This window comes from Zonotrichia leucophrys, chromosome W, assembly GCF_028769735.1.
Source record: "Zonotrichia leucophrys gambelii isolate GWCS_2022_RI chromosome W, RI_Zleu_2.0, whole genome shotgun sequence".
NCBI classification, from domain to species: Eukaryota; Metazoa; Chordata; class Aves; order Passeriformes; family Passerellidae; genus Zonotrichia; species Zonotrichia leucophrys.
In genome coordinates, this window is record NC_088199.1 from 687,612 (window position 1) to 712,626 (window position 25,015).

Genomic DNA, 25,015 nt, shown 5'->3' on the forward strand with positions numbered 1-25,015 from the left:
TAATTCCTTCACTCATACACTCAGTGATTTATCTTTTAGGGAAACAGTTTTACTACTGTATTGAAAATAATCACACTTATCTTCTATATGCTTACATACCAACTGGTTAGTGGTTTGTTCCAGTACCTTAAATCTAAGAAAACAATGCTGAAAGGTTACTTAATATTATCCTTTCTACTCACCTACCCATCTTTAAAATCTTAGTGACATTTACCTTCAAGTTGTTTTTAACATCCCTTTCTATCACGAATTCCTATAGATTTTGAGAACTTCTGAAGCAGCAGTTCAAAACTCTCTCAGTGAGTTTCTTGAACACTTTAAAGCAAGTGTCTTCAGACTTTAACAGTTTAAATAATTCCTTCCCCATTCCAGCATGTGTTCTCTCCATAGTACATGTTATATCTGGTCACAACTGACCTTTCCTGTAAAGCAGTGTTAGTTGTTATAACCCTCTGTTACTTGATCTCCTTTCCTACTCAGTAAGGGACTTCTGCTTTCCTTTGTTGCTATCTTCTCATACTCTTTATGAATCTTTTCTTTTTGCCTTCTATTTCTCTCTAGTTTTTAATCTATTTCTTCCTTAAGCTTTCCAGTTTATCTCTAGTGGCTTCTATGCTTACCCTCAGTTGTGTAGCTACATTTCCACTTTTTGTTTTATTCTTTTTATAGTTCCTCAGGTACTTACAACCTGTTACAATCATACTTGTTTCGTAGTATGCTTTCTCTCCTCCAGTTGTAATTGTATCATATAGTAGATCAGAAATTCAATTTCGTCCAACCTTAACTGAACAAGCAAACTTGAAGAAAATTCTAACTTGCTTTATCTAGTACCACAGTAAGTTTACATGCCAAATATGTAATTGTTTCTTCATTATACACATGAACACCTAAATGATTTTGAAGTCTATGCATTTACCCAGTTCATCCCAGAGTTGTCTATACTTGTCAGTCATTGCAGTTCCTTGTTGTGTCCAAAGCGACAGACGAGGGTCAGCCATGAACTGTTCTGTTATCAATGTCAACATGCGAGCTCCATTTGAATCTCTCATCTTCAGCATCTCTCGCACCTAGGAAATGAGTCTTTTAATATAAACTTGAAAAAAACCCAAAACAAACCACAGTACAGATGATATGCTGAAGTGCTAAATATTCCACCTCTGTTAAATAAGACATATAATTTATATATTTGATGTGAAATTTTTAAGTAGAAAAAAAATAATCTGCCTTCCCAATTTTAACAATTTTTAGTTTCAGTATCCCATTGCAATTCTGCAAATACACTTCTTCCACAAGTAATCCACAGGTGTATTATGCAAGCTACTGCAAGACCATAATTTCTACAGGTCTCTCCAACATTTTGAGGGTAGGAAGGAAGAGAACAGCAAAGCTGTAGACAGTTGAAATGCTACTTCATATCCTTAAACTAATATCAAGACACACCAGATTGCATCCCATTGCATTATTAACTTGCTATCATGTTCCCAGGGCTTTGTCTTGTTTTAGAACAACAGAACTTCGAGTAAGACCGGAACAAGTACAGACTGGATGGGGGAGTGGGGGGAGAAAAAAGAGGCAAGTCTGAGTACTCAACATACCTTTGCAAAAAGCAAATTGATTTGCTTCCCAGATCCATGATATCCACCCTGGGAGAGGAAGAGTTTAACCTGTTCTTGGACCTGTTCCTCATCCAAATGCCAGCAGTTTTCATCATCTATGCTAGCACCTGCTGTTGGGTCAGGAGCACCTGCAAACAGCAAGAAGATAAATCATTATGTTCTACATAAAGAAAAGAGGTTTGTGGGTCCAGGGCAAATGAGTACTGCAAAGGATTTTGGATTTGTGTATTGTCCCATTTTGGATGTCTTGACTTAAAAGGTTCTTTAAAATAGACCTAAATTTCTCCTAAGCAGTCTTAAGCACTTAGAAATTACAGTCTATGAAAAGGTATTTAAACAAACAATATTTTATAATAAAATGTTAAAATCAAGATGAGTTTCTTCCTCCTGCCTCAACAGTTATTCTAGAATGCTTTTACAAACAAAATTACACTTAATATAATAATTTCAACAACTGCGGTGTTAAAACCACTCTCCCCAGAACACCTGTGTGACTTCTGTACCTTCAGCAATCTTGCTCAGGTTTAAGTTACTACTAATGAGCACTGCTACTGATGAACATGAGGAAAATCATCACTTCAGTGCCTTTGAGCTGTGATGGCCCTGCAAAGCTAAACAAAGAATAAAGAATAAAAAATAATTCCTAAGCAAACCCAAAGTCTTTAAGCACTAAAGGCATTAACATAAATAAGTTACAGCTGTGTAAGATTGTGGTGCTTCTGAAGGACCATTTTTACAACAGGCCATGTCATCAGCATACAGTCAATTCAAAGCAACTCTTATCTGAATTAGCTTAGTGCCAAGTGAAGTGACTGGATTTACATCAGGCAGTGCTTTGGCCACAGGTTGCTCTAACTAAAATTTTGTAGCTGAGATCAATGATTTTCCCCTTATGGCCTTTTTTAAAGTCTGACAAAAATAAAACAAGTTCCTGCAGTATCTAACAATCTACATATTTCTGAAGAAACCTGCACCTTCACTGAATATTTTTAAGAGGTATTCTAACTAAAAAAGTTGAAAAGCACTTATCTAGACTGTCAGGGGAAAAAATGGTAGTGCATCACTATACTCAGATGTAAGGCATTTTAATCATGCCCAAGACTGAAGTTAACTGTCACAGCCACAGCCAGTCTGAGGCTGTACAAATTTGGCCATAATAAGAAACCAAATTTGGCTAGCCTAGTTCGTTATAGCCTAGAGGTAAACAAGTCCCTGGGTGAGGCAATGATAAGTTGGATTCAAACTCAAACAGGGGACCCCAGCCAATCCCATTTAATCCTGAATGCAGATGTATCATTGGTCAGGGAGCTGGGGGGTGTTGAAACCTCAACCAATCAGTTGTTCAAGCCCAGGAATTTTGAAACCCCTATAAAAGAGGGTAACCATCAATAAATCTTGTGTGTTGTTGCATGATCTTGGTGTGTTCAGTCGTGTGCCTATCTCCAAACTGCGACCCTAATGTAACAAGTAGTGATCCCAACGTGATTGATACAGCCATCCATGTGTAGAGTGGGGGAGACAGGGTGGGTGAGTAGAACCCATCTGCAGTGAAAAAGCTGCCAAATAGTATGAGTGGAGCCCACTTGTTGCAAAAAAGCTGCCAAAAATACAATGAGAAGAACCATTTTTGGCATGGAGAGCAGCCAAAAAGTCAGGACTACCTTTGTATATACCCCTTTAAATAGAAGAAAAGCACCGCTGAAAATATGGGAGGATGGATCTCAGTGGAACACCTAGTTATGAAGGTATGGACTCTCTTTTTACTTCAACAGGGAGTAAAGCATGAGCAACAGGCTCTGGAAGCCGCTATGGACATTATAAAACTCTGGAGGTTTGTAGAACAGGCTTTAGAAGCCACTATGGATGCTATAAATGTTATAAAGCCATGGAGGGTTTTTTTTGGACTTGCTGGGGTGCTTGGAAGCTGAGCAGGACACGGGGATGGCAGTGGAGATGCCACGGGCACAGCCCTCCAAAACATCCCAAAATGGTGGAGCATGGGAGTGTCCTGGGGTGACATTATGATGCTTATATCCCCATTCATCTGTTCTGTGCCTTTAAGACCGGCCCTGAAGAGTGGAAGTTTTGTTTGGGTTTCTCTTATCAGGGACACAGAGACAAGCGGTACATAGGGCTGTTTTTTCACTTCTGGCTTCAGCTTGCTGCTTTTGCTTGCTCTCTTTTCTGCTCTTGCTTCTGCTCTGCTTTCTCCTCTGCTTATTAGCTAGTTCTAACTAAACAGTCCACATTCCTTCCTGGACTGTTTCCCCTCTCCTGTTTCTGTGACCATCTCGAACCTGCTCCAGACTGGGACCCGGGAACACCGAAGGTTCGGCTGCAGCAGCTGGCCCAGCACCAGAGGGACTGAGAACAGAGCAACCACCTCCCAAAATAGACTTTCTGATTTTGTCATCTTTCTCAAAGTGGTGTCATCGGGTATTGTTCATTTTGTGTGCTGGGGGGTGCTGGGCCAGTCAAATAAACAGGTTCTTTCTACTTCTCTCCAAGGAATTTTTTCCCGAACCGGTTGGGGGGAGGGGCCGAGTGGGTTTTGCTTTCTGGAGGGGCCCTCCTTTGCAGATTCTTTAACAAATTTGCCCTAAACCAGGACAGGGAGGCACCCCGCAGAGGAGGGGATGCCATGCCAGGCACATGGGGGCAGCGGCTGGAATTGGCTCTGCCGTTGTTCCTGGGACTCCCTCCCGTGCACCCACCAGAACCCATAAGCATTGCAGCTCCAGAAGCTGGGAGAGAAGCTGGCAGCCCCACTGCTGGAGTCCTCCCGGCACCGTGCATGCCCATGCCATGCATAGACCCGCCGGCGCCTGGGGCTGCAGAACCCTGTATATTGCTGCATCCACGTTAGGGACTCAAGAAGCCTGGAAAACACCAAGGCAGCCAGTGCTGCAATCAGCACCTGAGAGGTTGGGAGACTGAGCCACACACAGATGACTGTAAGTTTGCCAGAGCTGTGGGAGGAGAGCCAGAAGATGGCCCCTGGTCCCCAGATCCATTTAACCCTAGAGGGGACCCTGGCAGTATCACAAATGAACTTGTGCCACTCTGTGCAATGCAGTATTATCTAGAGCCATGTCGTGGTGAGTGACTGGGGCCACGGGGGCTCTTACTAGCAGGGTGGTCCCTCTCAGCCTGCCCTCTGCAAGAACGAAGCAGCAGTGACAGAGGTGGTGGGAGGGGACACATGCAGACAGCTGCGGAGGTATGGTGCTGTAGTGGTGGCAGCAAGCACGCGCCACCAACCACATGGCATAGCTGCAAGACAGCGGCCAGCAGCAAGCCACCTTCACAGCAGGTCTGGCAAAACGCCTGCAACACTCTGCATGTGGGCAGTGAAGAAGCGACCCAGAGAACCTGGGTGCACCAGCAGAAGCAGCGCTGGCAGAGGCAGTGCCAATTCCCGTCCCCCCTACATGGCAGGCTTTTCCTGATAAGGCGTGAGCTGCCCCAGCGCCTCCCCCAACCTGTGCCGTTTCCACTGCTCCTACAACAGCCAGAGTTCCTGTCTACTGCAAACCCTCGTGAGCTGATACTGTGCTGGAGAAAGGACCTGTCTGGATGGGTAACCCCTTCCTCAGGAAGACTGCAGCATTTGCATAGCCTTTCTGAAAAATCCCTTCACCAGGATTTCTTCTCCTGGAAAGCAGAGAAACCTCCGAGAAAAAGGAAAACAATATTATCTCATTTGCTTTTCCTGTGTTTTGCTGCTTTGGAATCTGGTTTGGAGATTGTTTATCCAACATGTGAATTGTTTTGACTTAATGACCAATCACGGTCAGGCTATGTCACACTCTGAGGAGAGTGTCACGGGTTTTTAATTATTATCTTGTTAAGCCTTCTGTAAGTATCCTCTCTCTATTCTTTAGTATAGTTTTAGTATAGCATTCTTTAATATCATATTATATATCATATCATATCATATCATATCATATCATATCATATCATATCATATCATAATAAATTAGCCTTCTAAGAACATGGAGTCCTATTCCTTCATTCCTCCTCCATCTGGGGAACCCCAAAAATACCACAAGCATCTACCGGCTCAACCTGTTGAATCTACAGCTAGTCCCTAGAACTTTTCTGTTTTTTACTATTCTGCTGCATGGTTTAAGGAGTCAGTACTGTTGTTGTGCCTGTGTTACCACTATCCCAGACCCTCACTATTAAGATTCCCCTTTTTACCATATCACCCTGTGACCCCCTGCATTGTTTCAATTGTTTTTTGTGATAGACAGTCCTGTAATGATTCTAATTCATAAGCTGTCCTTTCAAGCAGAAATTAACTGATGTTTTTTCAAGGTACTCTTTTCTGGAAAAACAGCTTCCACCTTACAATTTCCCTGATGTAAGAGATTACCACTGGAATGAAAAACCTAACCCTCTCATCCTAAAGCAATTTCTGACGCAGGACTTGATATCTCTTAAAACCATTTAGACAATTAGTCTTAATTTAATTGTAATGTCCCAAGCCTAGATTTCCACCTGTCATTTCTGTTTACAATGTCTAAAAAATAATTTTCATGCTGAAAATCACTAAGAACTACCTTTCATATTTCACTCATGCCAACTCCTGTTGAAGTCAATAGCAGGTTTCTGAATATAGCAGATCTGTCACTGCTATCACTAAAATACTAATTTGCATGTTTTCTTATTTTTGAAACAAAATAAAACTATGACTTTTAATGTTAAGTTTTTGCAACTAAGTATACAGATGCAATAATCACAGAACTGAGGTAATTTGAGATTACAGAGAAGTTAAAAACTATGCATGAAAAAGTAATAACAGAAACTTCTAATTAACAAAAATGGTTTGTCCTGCAGCCTTGAGGTCATGTCTTTATACCTTTCCTGAAAGATAACATATTAATTGAAGGTAAATAGACTAATATAGAAACTTAACAATTTTAAAGAGTAAAATCCCAAGGTCATAAGGAAAAGGCACATATGCTTTTCATTTCTTTATATAATTTTCTTCAACATTATTTGATTTTTCTAAAACTTTACTTGTTGTGGGAACCCAGGGCACAGGGAACATTTCTCTGTCTGCTCTGAGGGGTTCTGAACCCCAGAGAAACACTGCCTTTAACCTTTGCCTGTGGAGAGGACTTCCAAGCCTTTGAGATAGGCTAGAATCTACCAAAGTGTGAAATAGATTATAGAGAGTAGTATAGTATGTCACTTGGGTGAGAAATTTAGGTTTTGGGATTTTTAGTATGATGTAGATAGGAAGCAAGATGGAAGAATTTGGGTGTAGTTCCTGTCTTCTTCATCATCTACTCCATTTTCTGCAGTGTTGGTCACACAGTGTGATTGGTAAAGGAAAGCAGAGTGCAGAGGTTACATGGACAGTCAAGGAATGAGTTATCGGTAGATAAATAGAAATAATGTACATTTTGAGAGTTAATTGGATGAAGCAATATTACAGTGACCTGATAAGGTCTTCAGGTGAGAGAAGTGGACGAGAATCTTGGCTGATGATCAGAAGGCTGGATTTATTGATATATGATATATAATACATTATAACTATACTAAAAGGAATAAAGCGAGAAGTTGCAGAGGCTGCTAAGCTAAGAATAGAATAGAAAAGAATGAATAACAAAGTTCTGTGTCCAGGGAATCTGTCCCTGAGCTTACTCCTGTGATTGGCCCTTAATTGTAAACACAGAGCATGAGCCAATCACAGGGGCACCTGCTACATTTCACAGCAGCTGATAACAATTGTTTACATTCTTCTTCTGGGGCCTCAGCTTCCCAGAAGATGAACAAATCCCAAAGAAAGGATTTCTATGAAAAAATGTCTGCGACAAAGCAACTTTAAAAAACCTTGGAGCTGTACATTTCAGGGGCCATTTTGTGGTACTTTTCCAGTGCGCTGAGCCTGGTGTGGACAGCGTTCAAAAATTTGGATAACATAACAATAAAAAAAAAGCTGAAGACTGAAAAATATTGGAATAATTACCAATATAGCCAGAATGGGACATGCCTGAGCTTATCTGGCCCTTGCTGCTTGACCAAAAAGCGGCAACTGCGGTGTTTTCACTTCAGAGACACCTTTGGCTAGCTGGATGCTGCAGCTGGGCACTTGGAGACAAGTCCAGGCATGCAGGAACTCCGGTGGCTGCAGGATGGAGCTTTCCCTGTAACAGGGTCTGCTCCTCGGGTTTCCCTCTAGCGGAGAAGCTTTAAGGCGAGGTGAAGGAAAGGAGTCGGTTCTGATGGAGGGTTTCAATTAAGAGCTTTATTTCTGGCCCACAGGCCTCTGAATCCAGCAACAGCTCCAACAGAACTCTTGACCATGTGGTTTGCTCACCCTTTTACCTGGGGGAGAGGGGGAGAGAAGGAACACAGGGGACCACCAGCCAGGTATGGGGGGGGAGGGGGGGGGGAAGTCTCAAGGTACAGAGGACACCTGGATGACCCAATGTCCCTCCAGGGATGGAGGGCATCTTTTGAGTTCTGCCAGTCACTCAATGCCCTTCTGGAATGCCAGGATTGACAGACAGCACTCAGCAGGGGTCAGGGTGTGGAAAGGAGGGATGATTGACACACCTGGCAGGGAATTATCAGGGAGGAACCTGGGGTGAGGCAAACCATGACATCACACCGCAACAGAAAAAGTCCTGTGCGTCATCTTTTTCCTGGCACAGAACTGCTACAGGAGGGTTTCCCCCATCCAGGGAGCCCCCAGAATGGCCTAACGCAAAACAAACATCAATAACTTGTAAACCTGCAAATGCATTCTAAGAGTCTTGTCAAATTTACTTCAAGGGTACTTCAGACAACAGGATTAGTGTCACAGACATCTTTTCATTAAAATCCTTTTGTTAGGATTTTTCCTGCTGAAGCTGAGAAGTTTCAGCAACAAAGTGTAAACAATGGTTATCTGCTGCTGTGGAATGCAACAAGTGGATTCATGATTGGTCTCCTGTGGATGTTTGGATTTACTGACCACTCACAGCAGAGCTGCTCTGTGGAAGGGGCTAACAGCAGGCCTGTTAGCTAAAGGAGCGAGAAGAAGCCGAGAAGTAAGAAGCTAATAAGGAGCTTTCTCCAAGGCTGTAACCAAGGAGATCGAGAGAAGAAAGATAAGAGCACTTTGCAGCTGGACGAAGCATTTTTAGAAAGTTAGGTGAAGTCACGATAACTTTTCACCAATAGCATGGTATTGACTTATTGTGGCCAATAGTTAAGGTAGAAGAAGGGTAAACAATTGGAAAGTGTATAAAAGACCAGCCATGTTCACAAATAAAGTGTTACCAACTGAGACTTCTTGTGGTCTCTGCTTTGTGTCGTGACCGCCTCAACTGCGACACTGCTCTCACTTTCTGCCGGGACACATATCTTTGTTATTGATTCTTTTCTGTTCTTAGCTTAGCTAGCCTTCTGAGAACTTTTCCTTTTATTTCTTTTTAGTGTAGTTATAATGTAGTATACATATCATAAAATAATAAATCAAGCCTTCTGAACATGGATCAACATTCTCGCCTCTCTCTTCACCTGCAACCCTTGTGACCACCATCACAGATTAGCAGTAACATTTTGCATTTCATTTCAATAATGCTTGCTAGTTTCTTTTGTACATAACCTTAAGATACTAATTTCTTCTAAGTATTATTTAATTTATACAGAGGAATGTTATTATTTTAGTAATACTTCAAACTATCTGTATTTATAAGAGACAAAAAACCCAACCGATTTTGTGCTAAGTTTTTGGTATTATGACTATACAAATGGATTCTACAAATACAGCTAAATAATGTTGTTAACATTGTATCTACCCATCAAATAAAAAGCTAAGATCACGACCAAGTAGAAAAGCCTTCACAAGCGAAATCTGAACTCTCCAAATATACACCTAAACTATCTACGAGACCCCTATAGAAGACAAGGATGTGTCACTTTCAATGATGTACCAGGATATGATCTGTAAAACCTAACTGAGACAGAGATGTTCCCTTTGATAGTTTTGAATTGGTTTCTTTGTGACAAAAAGGTAAATGGTACTTTCAAAGGAGTGGTATATATATGTACATAATTATAGTTATTTACAAGTTATTTATATTACTGGTTATTTAGCTAAGCATAGATAAAAAAGCTGGCTGTTCTATGAATCATTACTGAAAGATTTATTTTAAGGATATGATAGGGAAGCCCCCCCAGTCTGGGTCTTAGCTCTGACCAAGCTGTGGCCTTGACTGGCAGAAAAAGCATGCCATCAAACCCAGGTGTTCCTGTGCTAAAAATGAAAGCAAGTCACTTTGACTAGCTGATTCGGCTTTGCAGAAGCTGGACCACTTTCCTCTTAGGTAGACAGGGGATCCTTATCTGGAAAAGGCTCTCCAAGTCCTCATTGTGAAAAGATGGTTCCTTAGCAGACCCTGGGTGATAGCAATATATATAGGCAGTTGTAAGTTTCACCTTGTTGATATAGTTCAAAAGTGCATGTATTGTTGAGATTGAATTATGTTCCTGTTAAGTGATTAAAACAAAGAAAGTGGAAGTGAGATGAGTGTATATTCCCCTCAAAAGTCTTAAATGTACTCATGTTTTTCAATCAAATCACAACATGACCTAGCAAGCTGACAGCTTGTCGGAGGAAAAAGATTATCAACAACAGTAAGACAAATCTACCCATCACCCTACTTGAACCCCAAGACTCAAACATTTGGGAGACATCAATAGCAGAAGGATGTCTGTTTGTAATTGAGATGGGCTTCAGTTGAATTGTTTCTTGTTTGTAGTGTTAAATTGTAATTTGTAATTTCTGGGTAATGAGCCTGTGGCATGCCATCCTGAAAACTTGTGATCTTGTTTGACAGCTCCTGAATGTGAATGTTACAACTCCGATGATACATGGGATACATCACTGGCTGGAGAAAACTAGTCTTGTTGAGTTGGGTGGAAAGTCTTATTGAAATTAAGCTTATTATCTGTATCATGCTTTGTCATCCTGTCTGCAAGACACCTGCAGAGGAAGACAAAGAACACTTTGCATTTTTTAAAACAGAAAGGGGAAATTGTCAGAGCCACAGCCAGTCTGAGGCTGTACAAATTTGGCGATAATAAGAAACCAAATTTGGCTAGCCTAGTTTGTTATAGCCTAGAGGTAAACAAGTCCCTGGGTGAGGCAATCATAGGTTGGATTCAAACTCAAACAGAGAACCCCAGCCAATCCCATTCAATCCTTAATGAAGACGTATCATTGGTTGGGGAGTTGGGCGGTGTTGAAACCTTGACTAATCAGTTGCTGAAGCCCAGGAATTTTGAACCCCCTATAAAAGAAGGCATCCATCAATAAATCTTGTGTGTGGTCGCATGGTCTCAGTGTGTTCAGTTGTGTGCCTGTCTCCAAACTGCAACCCTAACATTACAGTTAACTTGACATTTTGGTTTTGGGCTTGTCATAACTGTGTAATCTCTATCTCTATTAGGTTTTGAGAAGATGTTAGAAATTGAATTGCATCCCACTATCACTTCCAAATCCCAGATCATGTTACCTCTGTAGCCAATACTAAAAGAAGGATACTGGCAGGGAAGGAAAATTACATGATCAGATTTGTAAAAATTTGCTTTCACTGAAGTCCTGAGAACATGAAAAGCAAAGATAGCTACAACTCTTTAGATGTATAGAAGCATTGATTCTATTGATTTAAGCCATTGATTCACAATTGCATCTCTGCCATCTAAGTGAATCTTAAGTGGTTGCAGAGAATGCTAGAATCTTTATTCAATGAAAATAGAACTGGAAGATTGAGAAGGTCAGAGGGATGTCTTGTCTACTAGTTGCTGAGAAAGTTAAAAAAAGTCTTCCAGCTCATCAACTTTCTCAACTGCCTTCAACATCAGAGCCTACAGCTGTGAACATTGCACTATTGTCCATATTTTTTTTTTGATTAATAATAAATTGTGTCTGAAGATGTGAAAGAACTCTTCTACCTTCCACAGGAACCATAAGACTTTCTCAGAAGTCTGGAATCAAGTCCAAGACAGTACAAAACCCAAGTAATGAGAAACTTGCCCTTCTGTGAGTGCTTCCATCTTTACTATGTTAGTTTTAAGGGGTTTTGAATTCAGTCAGCTACATGTAACACATGCTGATAAATCTTCAGTTGCAAAAAACTAGATTAAAAGTGAAATCAAGCCACATGAGATCAAGCAGTGTGACTGTGGTCACAAGGGTTTGCAGGATGAGAGAGAGATGAAAATGTTGACTCCGTGATCAGAAGGCTTGATTTATTATTTTATGATTTATATTACATTATGACTATACTAAAAGAAATAGAAGGAAAAGTTCTCAGAAGGCTAGCTAAGCTAAGAATAGAATAGAATAGAATGATAACAAAGGAGCTCTCTCCGACTCTGTCCGAGAGAGCTCAGTCCTTGATTGCCCATTAATTGTAAACATCCAAGATGGGCCAATCACAGGTGGACCTGTTGCATTCCACAGCAGCAGATAACAATTGTTTACATTTGTTGCTGAAACATCTCAGCTCCAGCAGGAAAAATCCTAAGAAAGGATTTTAATGAAAAGATGTCTGTGACAAAGCAGTGCAGTTGTTGAACAGACCCAGGTTTGCAAATAGTTTAAATATTTCATTGCTCTAAAACAGAGGAAAAACCTGTGAAAAGGATGTATATAAAAAGCACCAATATACAAAACACACATATTTATCCTCCACTTGAAAGGAGATTTATCTTTAAATAATCTTGGTATTTTTACCAAACAAGTTATATTTCTTTAAAAAGGAGCCTATGCAGTAGTGGGGGAAAATGTTGGAACCTAATCAACAAGAGGGGAGATTTAATCTGTGAAACAGATAGCGGCTGACAGGCAAGCTCTGTGTGATGTCCATGTATTAGAAAAACAATTAAGTTAGCACTTGACATGCTTTGGGTGCTCTCAGACTTGGGAGAGGAAGTTAAAGCCTGGGAGAAAGATACATTGCTGAGAAGTGGACACCAGGAATGCAGAATTTATAGACTACAAGGACATTTTGCAGAAACCAGAGATAAGTAAGAAACTAACAAAAACAATTCAGCAATTGTACTGAAACTCTCCCTATCTGGGAAAAAGATCATAAAAAGACTGAAAATGTGGACTAATTTGCATGAGAAGCAAGAAATTATTAACCAATAGAGGACAGAATTCTAATTAGTAGGAGAACGATGTAACTTGCATCCAAGGAACACTAATTCCTTTGTTTGCTAAAATGTATAAATTGTTAGAAGGTTTTATACTTGGTGTGTATTATAGGTGGATTGATTCCTCATGTACCTCAGCACTGAATAAAGCACTGCCAACTTTCTTAATTAACAAACTGGTTGGAGAGTTTATTTCCTGGTTTTCGGTGACAATATGGCTACTTTTAACTTGTATTTTAAAAAGCCTAAGATTTCTCATCTACACTTCCCTATTTAGGGAAAAAGCCCAAATTCTTTCCATAACTGTTTACATTTTATAAAAAAAGCTCATCATTATGCTGTTTGGTTTTTTCCTTTTTTCTTTTGTATGTTCTCTGTATTCTTCACACATATATTTGTAACTCTGTGGACTATTGTAATAGTGGCTAGTTTTCCCAGTACTTTTCCATGGCCTTTCCCTAGGCAGAAAGACAAAACAAATTCCAGAGCTCCAAGCCTTGAGGGATACAAAGCCTGTAATAGATAAGTAATGTAATAGTTGTCTCTCACAATTAAGAGATAGATATTATATAGATTTATAGTAATGTTAATGTAAGATGTCATTCCATAGTCCTCTTTCCCCTCTCCTTGTAATAGCCTTGGTGGTCAGGGCATTTAGGGGGAGGGCAAGCTTGTTACTAAGAGGCACGGCATGGCAACACCTGACCTCCAATCAAGTTACAAGAAAACAGTCTTCACCAATGGACAGTGAAGAAGAGTTAACTTACAGACTTTGGGAGGGGTTAGGGTTACATGATGCAGCACCAAGGGTATAAAAGGTGGAGCAGCCATTTTGTGAATGAGTCACGTGGCTGTAAAGCCACGGGAGAGAGCAGGCTCTCAGCGCTGTAACTTCTTTCCTTATCCAGTCCTTTGTTGTAATTTTTGTCAAGGTTTAATAAACCTTTTTCTAAAATTCTAGAAGTGAGGCTTGTTTCTCACAAGGCCCCAATGCTATCTTGGCTCTTGCTGGGAATCAAGGCTATGAACAACTCTTCGAGATACATTTTATGAACAAAGCACAGCTAGTGCTGAGGGGGGGACTCTGGAAAAGGGGCTTGACCTGGGGGGAAGATTGCATCACCATTTGTGCTCCTAAATGGTGCTTTTTATCAATTATGCTAATTTCCTAAAACCTAAAAAATGTGCTGACCCCTGGAGGGGGTGGGCTTTTGTCCTGGTTTAGGGCAAATTTGGGAGAAAACCTCCAAAAGGGGCCCCCCCAGAAAGCCAACCCACACGGCCCCTCCCCCCAACCAGTTCGGGAAAGAATTTCCTTGGAGAGAGGTGGAAAAAACCTGTTTATTCAACAGGCAAAGCACTCCCCAGCACAAAAACTGAACAATACCAGATGACAAAGCTCATTCATCACTTTGAAGAAATGACAAATTCAGAAAGTCTCTCCTGGGGGTGGTTGCCCTGTTATCAGTCCCTCCAGCGCTGGGAAAGGCTGCAGAGTAGGCCCCGGAGGCTGCAAAGTGTGAGCTCTCGGTGTTTCCTTGGGTCCCAGTCTGGAGCAGGTTTGAATGGTTCCAAAAAGGGAAAGAAAAACAGTCCAGGGAAAGCTCGGATTGCCTCAGCTAGCTAAACTAACTAACTAACTAAAAAGCAACAGAAGTGCAGTGTTCTGCCCCATCTGTGCCCAGACATGAACAGTGTTCCAGCAGACTGTGGAGGAGGAGTCCAGTCCCTGATAACAAAGCTCTGTGCTTCTTCTCCCCGCCTTTGCTCTCAGCCAGTCTTGAGGGCACAGAATATAATATCCAGCATAAACAGAACACACAATTGGGGATACAAGCATCATAACATCATCCTAGGACAGCTTTTGTGGACATCTTTCCATAAATGCCCCTGAAGGCCTTCAAATAAAGATCTATTCTTATATTACCTCCTTACTAAAATTATCTCAAGTTTCATTTCCAGGTTGGGAAAAAGGCAACAATCAGTCAGTTTGCACTATACCTTCTGCAGTGACTCAGCATTGCTATACTTAAACCAGTGCTATTTCCATGCCACTGGGTAAAAAGACTATAAAAGCTTAAGACATCAAGCTGAGGGTCTGAGCTCTACAATGCAATTCAGCACAATACTACAGGTACTTCTGACTTCGCAACAGAATAGTAACTGATTTTATAAACTTAGTGTTTTCAGAATTATTCTAAATAGTAGTTATATAGAAAAAAAGCTGATCAAATTGCTTATTACAAAATATTATGCCTTAGATTCCCCAAATGATTCAAAGTCTAGACATAAGTAATTTAATCTTTTGTTTAATTTCATAACTCTTGGGTAAAATATAACGACTGTTTAGTAGTGCATAGCATTAAAGAAAAACTGGAACTACTGTGAAGCAGACAGTGCTAATAAGAGAAAATGTAAAGAAAGTACTGGTGTGATGGTTTTGACTGAGTTAATGTTAATTTTTTCCACAGTACCTTCTATGGGTTTATTGGGTTTGCATGACCAGCTTTTGGTAGTGGGGAAGCTACAGGGGTGTCTTATGCCAGAAGCTTCCCCCATGTCCATCAAAGCCAGTTCCAGTCAGCTCCAAGATAAACCCACTGCTGCCCAAGGCCGAGCCCATCAGTGAAAGCAGTAGCACCTCAGTGATAACATATTTAAGAAAGGGAAAGAAATTACAGCACAGAAGCAATTTGGGCCAGCATAGAGAGGAATGAGAATATGTGAGAGGAAAAACTATGCAGACACCAGGGTCAGTGTAGGAGGGGGGAGGAGATGGTTCAGGTGCCGGAGCTGACATTCCCCTGCAGCCCACAGTAAAGACCATGGTGAGGCAGCTGTGTCCCTGCAGCCCACGGACATCCACAGGGATGCAGAGATCAACCTGTAGCCCATGTAGGAGCCCCATGCTGGAGGAGGTGGATGTGCCTAAAGGAGGCTGTGATCCTGTGGGAAGCCCCTGCTAGAGCAGGGTCCTGGCAGGACCTATGACCCTGTGGAGAGTGGAGCCCATGCTGGAGCAGGTTTGATGGCAGGAGATGTGACCCTGTGGGGGACCTACACTGGAGCAGCCTGTTCCTGAAGGACTGCACCACGTGGAAGGGTGTGTTATAAATGATCAGCCAGAAATCCAAATTAATAAATGCAAAAGATTTTATTTTCACGACCAAAATACAGTCCTTAAAAACCACAGCCAAAGAGACAGCGTCAAGCCCAGGGTAGGCGCTGGGTGAACCTAGATCTGACTTCTATCGCATCGGACCTCCCTCTGTTCACGAATGCTGTTTCCAGTGGGGCTGTTTTATACAGTTTTTTATGCCTGAGGCAGAGGTGCCTCGATTTCTTTTGTAACCCCACATATGTATGAAGGTTTCTTTCACTGTGCAAGGATGGACAATTGCTGTTTCCTGAGTAGTGGCAGGCGCTGATCATGTCAGGGGAAGTCGCATATTCAGATGTATGTTCCTTGTCGACTTCCGGTTATCTTGATTGATAGTATCTACCAAGTGATGATCACCCTTGGGTGTTCCCTGATGACTCCAGAGGAAGCCCATCTCTGCGGCCAGCCACATCTTTTATTAGTTAAACGAGGCATGGTTCTCCTGCTGCCACCAGAAGTTTTGTAATTCCAATGTAGTAATCTGTCTCTGGGCTGCTTGTGGTCAGAGGCTCGTTGGATTTTACAATTTTTATTTTATATATTCTTCTCTTAAGCATGAATTATTTTATAACATATATTACAGGTCCTACATTGGAGCAGTTTGTGAAGAACTGTACCTTGTCAGAATGAGTCACATTGGAGAAGGTTATGGAAAACTGTTTCCTGTGGGAGGGTGTGCTGGTATGAAATAGACTGATGGGAGAAATGAACCCCACTCAATTACCTTAAGAGAGATTTCAGGACAGAGTTAGAATTTAGTAGAGAGATTACAATACATGCAATGATACTCAGAAAGATGGCTTCAACCCACAAAGTCAGAGTATAACCTGGCATCCTGTTGATCAGGGTGATGGTCGCAGTCCTATCAAGTGGTGGTTTTGTAATGGGTCAAAACTTTAGGTTTGTTCATCAAAGATGACAAAGTTATTCCAGTAAGACTGTTGCACCACCTCTAGTTGTTTGCTTAAGTAAATTTCCAGACTTAAAAGGATAAGGAAGGTGAAACCAAAGACAATGGGTTTCACAAACATTTGTTTATCTGTTTAGTAAACTGTTAATATCGGTGGGGGGTTTGCTATGATTGATAGCACAGTATCAGCTTATCCACTCAGTAAACCTAAGATTCCAGGAACTCAGCAGATTGAGCCTAAAATTCCAGGAATCAGACAAAGGAAAATACCAATCTTCATCTTCAGACCTCCGGGGGGTGGACTATGACCACCTAGACACAAAAGAAGAATATGCAGAGTACTACACATTAACCCGGAAGCAGGACTGTATAACAACTCCATGAAAAAGCAGAAGAGTGCGGTAGTGTTAGAGCGGAGACTCTCCTGTCGCCCAGCGCGCCCGGGGCGCTGACTTTGCCTATTATCGCTTGCTGTATCAATTAATACATTTCATTTTATTTGGACTTATTAGTCGGTGATTAATTCCCCACCGCAACTAACCTATAACAGTTTCGGTCGAAAGCAGTGGTCCTATAGAAGTATTGGTCCTCCTCTGGATATGACGAGTGGTGGTATTGGTGGTGTCCCAAATCCCCAAAATCAGAGATTATATATGCTTAGGTTCAGGTGGTAATTGTCAGTACCTCCCCCAGGCTGGGAACTTTCACAATGGAATGATGTAATACTGTGAGTCATTGCAGCTGCCTATTCTGCCAGTGCCATTGAGTCCATTATGGCCCATTACCTGAGGTGACCACCTCAGGATGGTTGTGACTGTGCTGGTGCTTCCCCAAAAAGAGTTATCACAGCTGAGTCATTGGTGTGAAGAAAAAGAAACACTACCCTGCCTTGCAGCGTTGCCTCTTTTTTCCTTATCTCATTTAACATCTATCTTGTAGCCTGAGGTGTCAAGTGTGCACTGGGCAGCTACTGCAAATGACCCATCATTAACAGTGTGTCAGAAATGAGGTAGAGAGGAGTCGAATATACCTTTTGTTACACCCACATACTGCTAAACTGGCACTCTACTCCTGTAACCAGGACAGAGGGAATCCACATTGGAGCAGGGGAAGAGTGTGAGGAGTCGTCCCCCAGAGGAAAAAGCAACGGCAGAAACAACATGTGATGAACTGACCACAACACCATAATGTAAACATCATAAAAATTACAAAGTAATTAGGTTGAAAGGGACTTCAGGAGGTCACACTCCTGAGTGCCACAAAAAATAATATAAAAAACCAGAGAAGGAATCAAACAAAAGAAAAATCATCAAACTTACCATGGACTTGATTGATTTCTGAATTCTGAGAAAGAATTTCATCTGCTAATTTCTGAGCAGTTGGCAAAACTTCTGTATGGTGCACTGTGATCAAATACTGAACAAATTTTTGTAGTTGGTCTCTGTTCATTTGAAACAGTGTCTCTGAAATGGGAAGATGCAGTTTGACCTGATCTGGCTTGCGGATCCGGTATAAAGAGAGTGCAACAACGTGGGCACAGTAAAATATGTCCTTGTTTCCACAGCTACAGGTCACTGAGGTAATCTTGCAACGATCAAAGCTGATAGCTACATTGCAAACAGTTTCTGGCTCCGATTGCATTGCAGGGTCTGTCACAGTGCCACTCAAGTGGAAACCTGTGAAGGGAAAAAATGGAGGGCTTACATTCTTAAATAAAGTACCATATCTCATTTTTGATAACCTTTAATTAATCTAGCAAAAGTCATCATGTATTTCTGAGAAAGAATATATCTCATAGAACTTGCTTTAATTACAAGTATGATGAACGCTGTCTTTCTGTCATACTCTTTTTATATCCAATAAAATCAAAAGGAGCTGGTTTACAAGCCCTCTTTGCCATTCCATCACAACATTCATAGAAGTTTGATAGTAAGAAAAAGTTACTTCGTAAATGATAGCTGCAGAAGCAGAGTTGCATCCAATTAAGACCAATGTGAAATTCCCAGTAGTTCAGCAAGCTGGCAGCAATTTTCCAAACCTCACACCAGTCTGCACTTACCAGCAAATTTACCCATTCTCTCAATAAGAGGAAAGTAGTGCACTCTAGTGGTACAAACCCTGGTCCTAATCTCAACTCTGCCACCGATTCACTGACGCAAGTCACTTAACCTCATTCCCTTCACTTCTCCCACCACTGAGCTGATGCTAAAGCTCATCATCAACCCAAGCAATCTGGTAGGGCAGCTATGTCTTTGTAACTCTTGGGAAATGGAAACTGCTGCAGTTACCAATACACAGGATATCAGATTCATAATAGTCAATGTTATAGATGGATAATGAGATGATTGGCTCTTACAATCAGGGATAACTATTGTGTGAATATTAAGAAAAGCTTTAGTGATGTATAGTTATGTTATTGTAGTTTAGATGTCCTCTGTTCTCCCCATAGTTCCCTTTTTCCACCCTGTATTGTGACCATCAGACAGCCGAGGTTGTCTAGGACAGGTAAAAAAGAAGGCGTGCACATGTGCCCCTTGCATGGGGCAGTTGGGAATGGAAAAGCTTGTTGCTTAGGGGGTGCGGCATGGCAACACCTGACCTCCAATCAAGTTACAAGAAAGCAGTTTTCACTGATAAATGGCAAAGAAGAGCTGACTGACAGACTTTGGGAGGGGCCAGGGCTGGCTGATGCAACCCCCAGGGATATAAAAGACTGAGCATCCATCTTGAAGATGAACTGGCCATGTGATATGCACGAGGGGCAGTTCCCAGTGCTACAGCTTTTTTTCCTTATGTAGTCCTTTGTGGTATTTTTGTTATGGTTTAATAAACCTTTTTAAATTTTCAAAGTGAGCAGTTGTCTCTCACAGTCAATGAGATATGCACACACTGTTTCAGAAGTGTGCATCTCCACTTGGCATGATAAAGCATAAGGCAAAATAACTCTTTTTTTCTTATATTTTAAGAAGATATGGTATACCATAAGAATGATCTTTACTTCAGCCACTACTCCACAGAGCACCCTGTTGAACCAAGGTCTCAAATGCTGTTCTCTGAATATCAGACCTGAGCCCATCTATGTTTTCCCAATGTTAAGGCCCAGCTTTAGCTCTCAGTACTTTATCACTGCAGAATTTGGGTGTTTCTATTGGATTTTATGTAAACATGACATTGATTTTTGGTTCAGGCATTAATTCACAGGTATAGCTACAAAGCAATACAAACAAATTACATATAATCAGTATTAAACTTGAACAGACTGCATACATACAGTCTGGAATGGATATTACAAGTAACGTGCTATACATTACTTATAAAGCCACACTCCCTCAAAGTCCAAAACTGATTCAGTATTCTTGTATTTCAAGAAAAGTATGTTGTAGGAAGCAGTATCACATGAAAATTAGGGAGTAAAAAAGAAATATACACATAGCTATAGTCCAAAATATTGCATCTCAATTTGTTTTTAAGAAACTCTTTAATCTACTGGAAATGAAGTGGAAAATCTAATTTTTTCCATTTGTTTATACTGTGTATTTCAGAGCAGGTTGTGCAGTCAGTATCACTGTCTGGATTTCGTTCAGCTACAGAAATGTGATATTCTACCAGAAGTCATAGACACAGACTCTTGATTTTTGCAAGATAATGTTTATCAGTTAGAGTTGAAGAGGCAGTAAGCTGTAAAGTGCACAGATACAAGGGAGGGGGGAAGAGGATGAAGAACCCCAGGCATACTTGGCATTCTTGCTCTTGGCTCCACTCAACACATACAGAGAAGGGGAAGGGAATTGTCCCTTGAATAATGAGCTCCTCCCTCTGCCTTTCCCTTTGATTTTTAAGTAATCATAGCATGCTCCCGTCAGTGCCCTCTCTCAAAAAAGAGGTATTGTTAAAACTTGTTCAGCTCTATTTCAGGTTAATTTCCAGTAAAGAAGAGATGTATTGGTGGTCTCAAGGAAATTGTATAGGAGATATATTTTTTTTAATATCACTTTCCTATTAAGTATATACCAAAGTCTCTCATTTATGACCTGAGAAAAAGTGTAACACTTGAACACTCAAGTGGCCTGATCCTACTCCTTCCTGCTCTCAGTAAGTAGCTGAACTGGGTCTTCTTGAGCTGGAGTTCATTTTCCCATAGCAGCCCTCCCGGTGCTGTGCTTTGTATTGATGGCCAGGAAGGTGTTGATAACACATTGGTGTTTTGGCTACTGCTGATCAGTGCTGGCACAGCATCAGTGCTGTCTCTCCAACATTCCATTCCATCAATAGGATGGGGATGGGCAAGACCCTTGGAGGGCACACAAGTAGGCCAGCTGATCCAAATTAGCCAAAGGGATATTCCATACCATATGATGTTAGCTCAGATATATAAGCTGAGGGAGAGAGGAGGAAGGGAGGGAATTAATGAGTTTTCAATGTTTGCTTTCTGGAGGAAGTTATGTGTGCTGAAGCCCTGCTTCCCAGGAAGTGTCTGGACATTGCTTGCTGATGGGAAATAGAGGATAATTATTTTTTTTCCCTTTGCTTGTGTGCATACTAACTTTCACTTTTGCTTTAGCAAACTGCCTTATCTCAATGTTCTAGTAAAAGCTCCCCTTCTCATGGCCATCTCTGATGATGACAGAGGGGGACTCAAGGATTCTTCCCTGGCAGAACTTCTGCTTACAGCTAAGATGGGAAATGAGGAGGTAAATGAGGAGGTAGAATTCTTAGTAGATACGGGAACTAGTTACTTGGTGCTAAATACAGTAAAAGGAAACTTGAGTAATGATTCTATAACAATTATTGGTGCAACATGGAATCACGAAACTCAGCTATTTTTCAAACACATTGATTTTAAATTAGGAAAACAATGAATGACTCACCAGTTTTTGTATCCACTCAATTTGCCAAAGCATCTCCTTGGGACAGATTTATTAGAAAAACTAAATGCTGAAATCAAATTTAAAAATGGAAAAATAAAGGTTATTATCCCAGAACCTAATTATGTGGAAGCCTCTATTTTTGCACTAGTCTCTGAAATTGGACATGATCCATCTGCCTGTATCACTTGAGGATGCAGTAATTATGATGGTCTGAGCTGGAGAGGTGCTGAAACAGAGCGGGAAATTTTCCAGGGTGGAAATCCATTTCGGATTTAGGTGAAATGTGCCATTTTGAATTATTAAATCTGTAGCTTGCTAGCATAAGTGAACCTGTTTAGTCTGCTAGCTTTGCTGCGCTCACAGAAACTGCCTCAGCTGAGAAAAAAGGAATGCAATCTCCCAGCTGAAGAGATAAGAAGGGCCCCTTGAACTTTTAAATGAAGAAAAAATCCTAAAGCTGAGGCTGCAAGAGACCAAGAGATGGACAAGATGACCAGAGAGTTCTCTCTGTACAAGGACTGATAAGGACTAATTGCAAGTTGCAACCTGAAACCAGTAAAATGAATATGCATGAAACTATTGTGAAACTCTATGCATATGTACAACTAAGGGGGGGATAAAAAAGGTTAGGGAATTCTCAGGGGTGCACATGTCCTTTAGGGAGGAGCGATCCCCACATGCATCCAGTGCTGTAATGAACATACCAGCTTTCCAACTTTTACAAAGTTGCGGAGTTAGGTTTTTTTTCTGCAAATCAGTGCCCAGGAGATCCAAAAGAGCAGAGCCTGTAAAGATTGAATTGAAAGCTGGAGTGGGACCAGTAAGGCAAAATTAATACCCTTGGAAATAGAAAGTCGCAGGGTGTTATTATCCCTTGTGGAAAAATTTATAAAACACGGCCTATTGAAGGAATGCAAATCCAAATTTAACAAACCTAATTTGCCATTTAAGAAGGCAAATGGAAAGGATTACTGGCTGGTACAGGATCTTAGAGCCATAAATTAGATAGAAGAAGATATACATCTGGTAGTAACAAAACGTTTTACCTTGCTAACAACCTTGAGTGAAAAATTAAAATGGTTTACAGCGTTAGACTTGAAAGATGATTTTTCATGTATCCCTTTGAGTACTGAAAGTCAAGAGCTTTTTGCTTTTGAATGGGAAAATCTGAACACAGGGAGAAGAACCCAACTGACTTGGACAGTTCTACCGCAAGAGTTTAAAAATAGCCCCACCATAATCAGAAATCAATTGGCAAAAGAAGTGGAGGAATGGATAAATCAGAACCCTATTGGAGTCTTGTTACAGTATGTAGATGACATTCTGATTGCCACTGAAACTAAACATCAATGTTTGGATCAGACTGCGACATTGTTGAATTTTCTGGGACTAAGTGGATAAAGAGTATCCAAAGACAAAGCACAAATAGTCCAGACCACAGTAACCTACTTGGGATTCGAAATCTTTCATGGACAAAGGAGGCTGGGACAGGAACAAAAAAAAGCAATTTGCCAGCTCCCACAGCCACAAACGGTAAGAGAGATGTGTGTCTTTCTCAGGATGATCAAATGGTGTTGCCTATGGATTAGCAATTATGGGCTGCTAGTAAAGCCACTGTATGAGCTCTTGAAGAATGTTCAGAGGGATTTTATAGTCTGGACTGATGATCCACAGGCTGCCTTTTTACAACTCAAGTGAGCCCTTATGCAGGCACTTGCTTTGGGGCTCCCAGACCCCATGCGGCTGTTTGAACTATTTACTGATAAAAGACAAAACACAGCACTGAGAGTGCTGTCACAGTTCCTCGGGGACCAGAGGTGGGCTGTGGCCTACTTTTCAAAGCAACTAGATAATGCCAGCCAAGGCTGGCCTAGTTGTCTGAGGACAGTAGCAGCTACTGTTCTCTTGATCCAGGAAGTTCAAAAACTGACTTTGGGACAAAGCATGGTTGTTTATGTATCACATATGGTGTAGTCAGTGCTTGAGCAAAAAGGAGGCCACTGGCTATCTCCTAACCAGATGCTAAAATATCAGGTAGTCATGCTGGAGCAAGATCATGTGACACTCAAAACAACTTCTATTGTTAACCCTGCTATGTTCTTACTTGCCCAACAAGTAGAAGGAACCCCAGAGTATGATTGCTTACAGACTATAGAAGTGTGCTTCAGCAGACCTGACTTAGGAGACTGACTCTTGGAAAGAACTGATTGGGAATTGTTTACCGATGGGAGCAGTTTTGTCCAAAATGGAAAACAATTATGTGGATATGCAGTGACTACATACCATGAGGTAAACAAATAGGGGGCACCCCCCTCTAATGTTTTGGCCCAGAAAGCAGAACTAATTGCACTCACTCAAGCATTGGAACTGAGTAAAGGAAAACGAGTTAACATTTGGACTGATTCAAAATACGCCTTTGGAGTGATACATGCACACATGGGGCCATCTGGAAAGAAGGAGACCTTTTGACATCTCAAGGTACATTGATCAAAAATGGAAAACATATCTTGGATTTACTTGAAAGTATCCAGAAACCAGCAGAAGTTGCCATCATGCATTGCAGAGCACACCAAGCAGGTAAGACCAAACTGGAATTGGGGAATCATTTAGCCAATAAGGCTGCCAAAGAGGCTGCAGAAAAAGGCACATTAGAAAAAAAATTTTTATCTTTAATAACCCTGCCAGAGTTACCTCTCCAAGTAGAGAAACCAGAGTATAGTGCTAGGGACTGTCAATTAATTGAAACCTTAGAAGCAAAATTTGATCCTCAAGGCTGGGCTGTCACCCCAACCAGGAAAATAGTAATCCCTGAACAGATCTTGTGTGAAATAGTGGATCATGAACACAAAGCCACTAATTGGAGTACTGAAAAACTTTTCAAACATTTGCAAAAATCGATAATTAGGTCTAAAATGGATCACAATGTACAGTCAAGAATCCAACACTGTATAGTCTGTAAAAGAAACAACCCTAACACAGCTAACAAAGTAGTGCTGGGAGCCATAAAATCTGGAAATATTCCAGGTGAATACTGACAGATTTATTTCACTTAATTGCCCAGAAAAGGGGGATATAAATCCCTCCTAGTTCTGAAGGATATCTTTTTTGGGTGACCAGAAGCCTTCCCTTGTCACACCAACCAGGCTAAGTAAGTGACTAAAATACTGTTGAATCAAATAATACCTACATTTAGGGTACCTTTAGGAACATCATCCGACATAGTTTTCCACTTTATTGCAGAAGTGGTACAACAGGTTAGGAAAGGCTTGGGAATAGCTTGAGATCTCCATACTCCTTA

General features: G+C 41.1%; 1 protein-coding gene across 1 annotated transcript in view; it reads right to left on the reverse strand.

The window, feature by feature from the left end:
• The window catches only part of LOC135459270 (zinc finger SWIM domain-containing protein 6-like), a 311,781-nt gene that overhangs the window by 89,708 nt on the left and 197,058 nt on the right, over positions 1-25,015 (reverse strand). The window contains exons 2-4 of the mRNA XM_064735045.1: positions 18,169-18,525; positions 1,596-1,744; positions 917-1,067 (exon numbers count right to left, since the gene is read on the reverse strand). Of these exons, the coding sequence (XP_064591115.1) occupies positions 917-1,067; positions 1,596-1,744; positions 18,169-18,525 (657 nt within the window). The remainder of the gene's footprint in view (positions 1-916; positions 1,068-1,595; positions 1,745-18,168; positions 18,526-25,015) is intronic.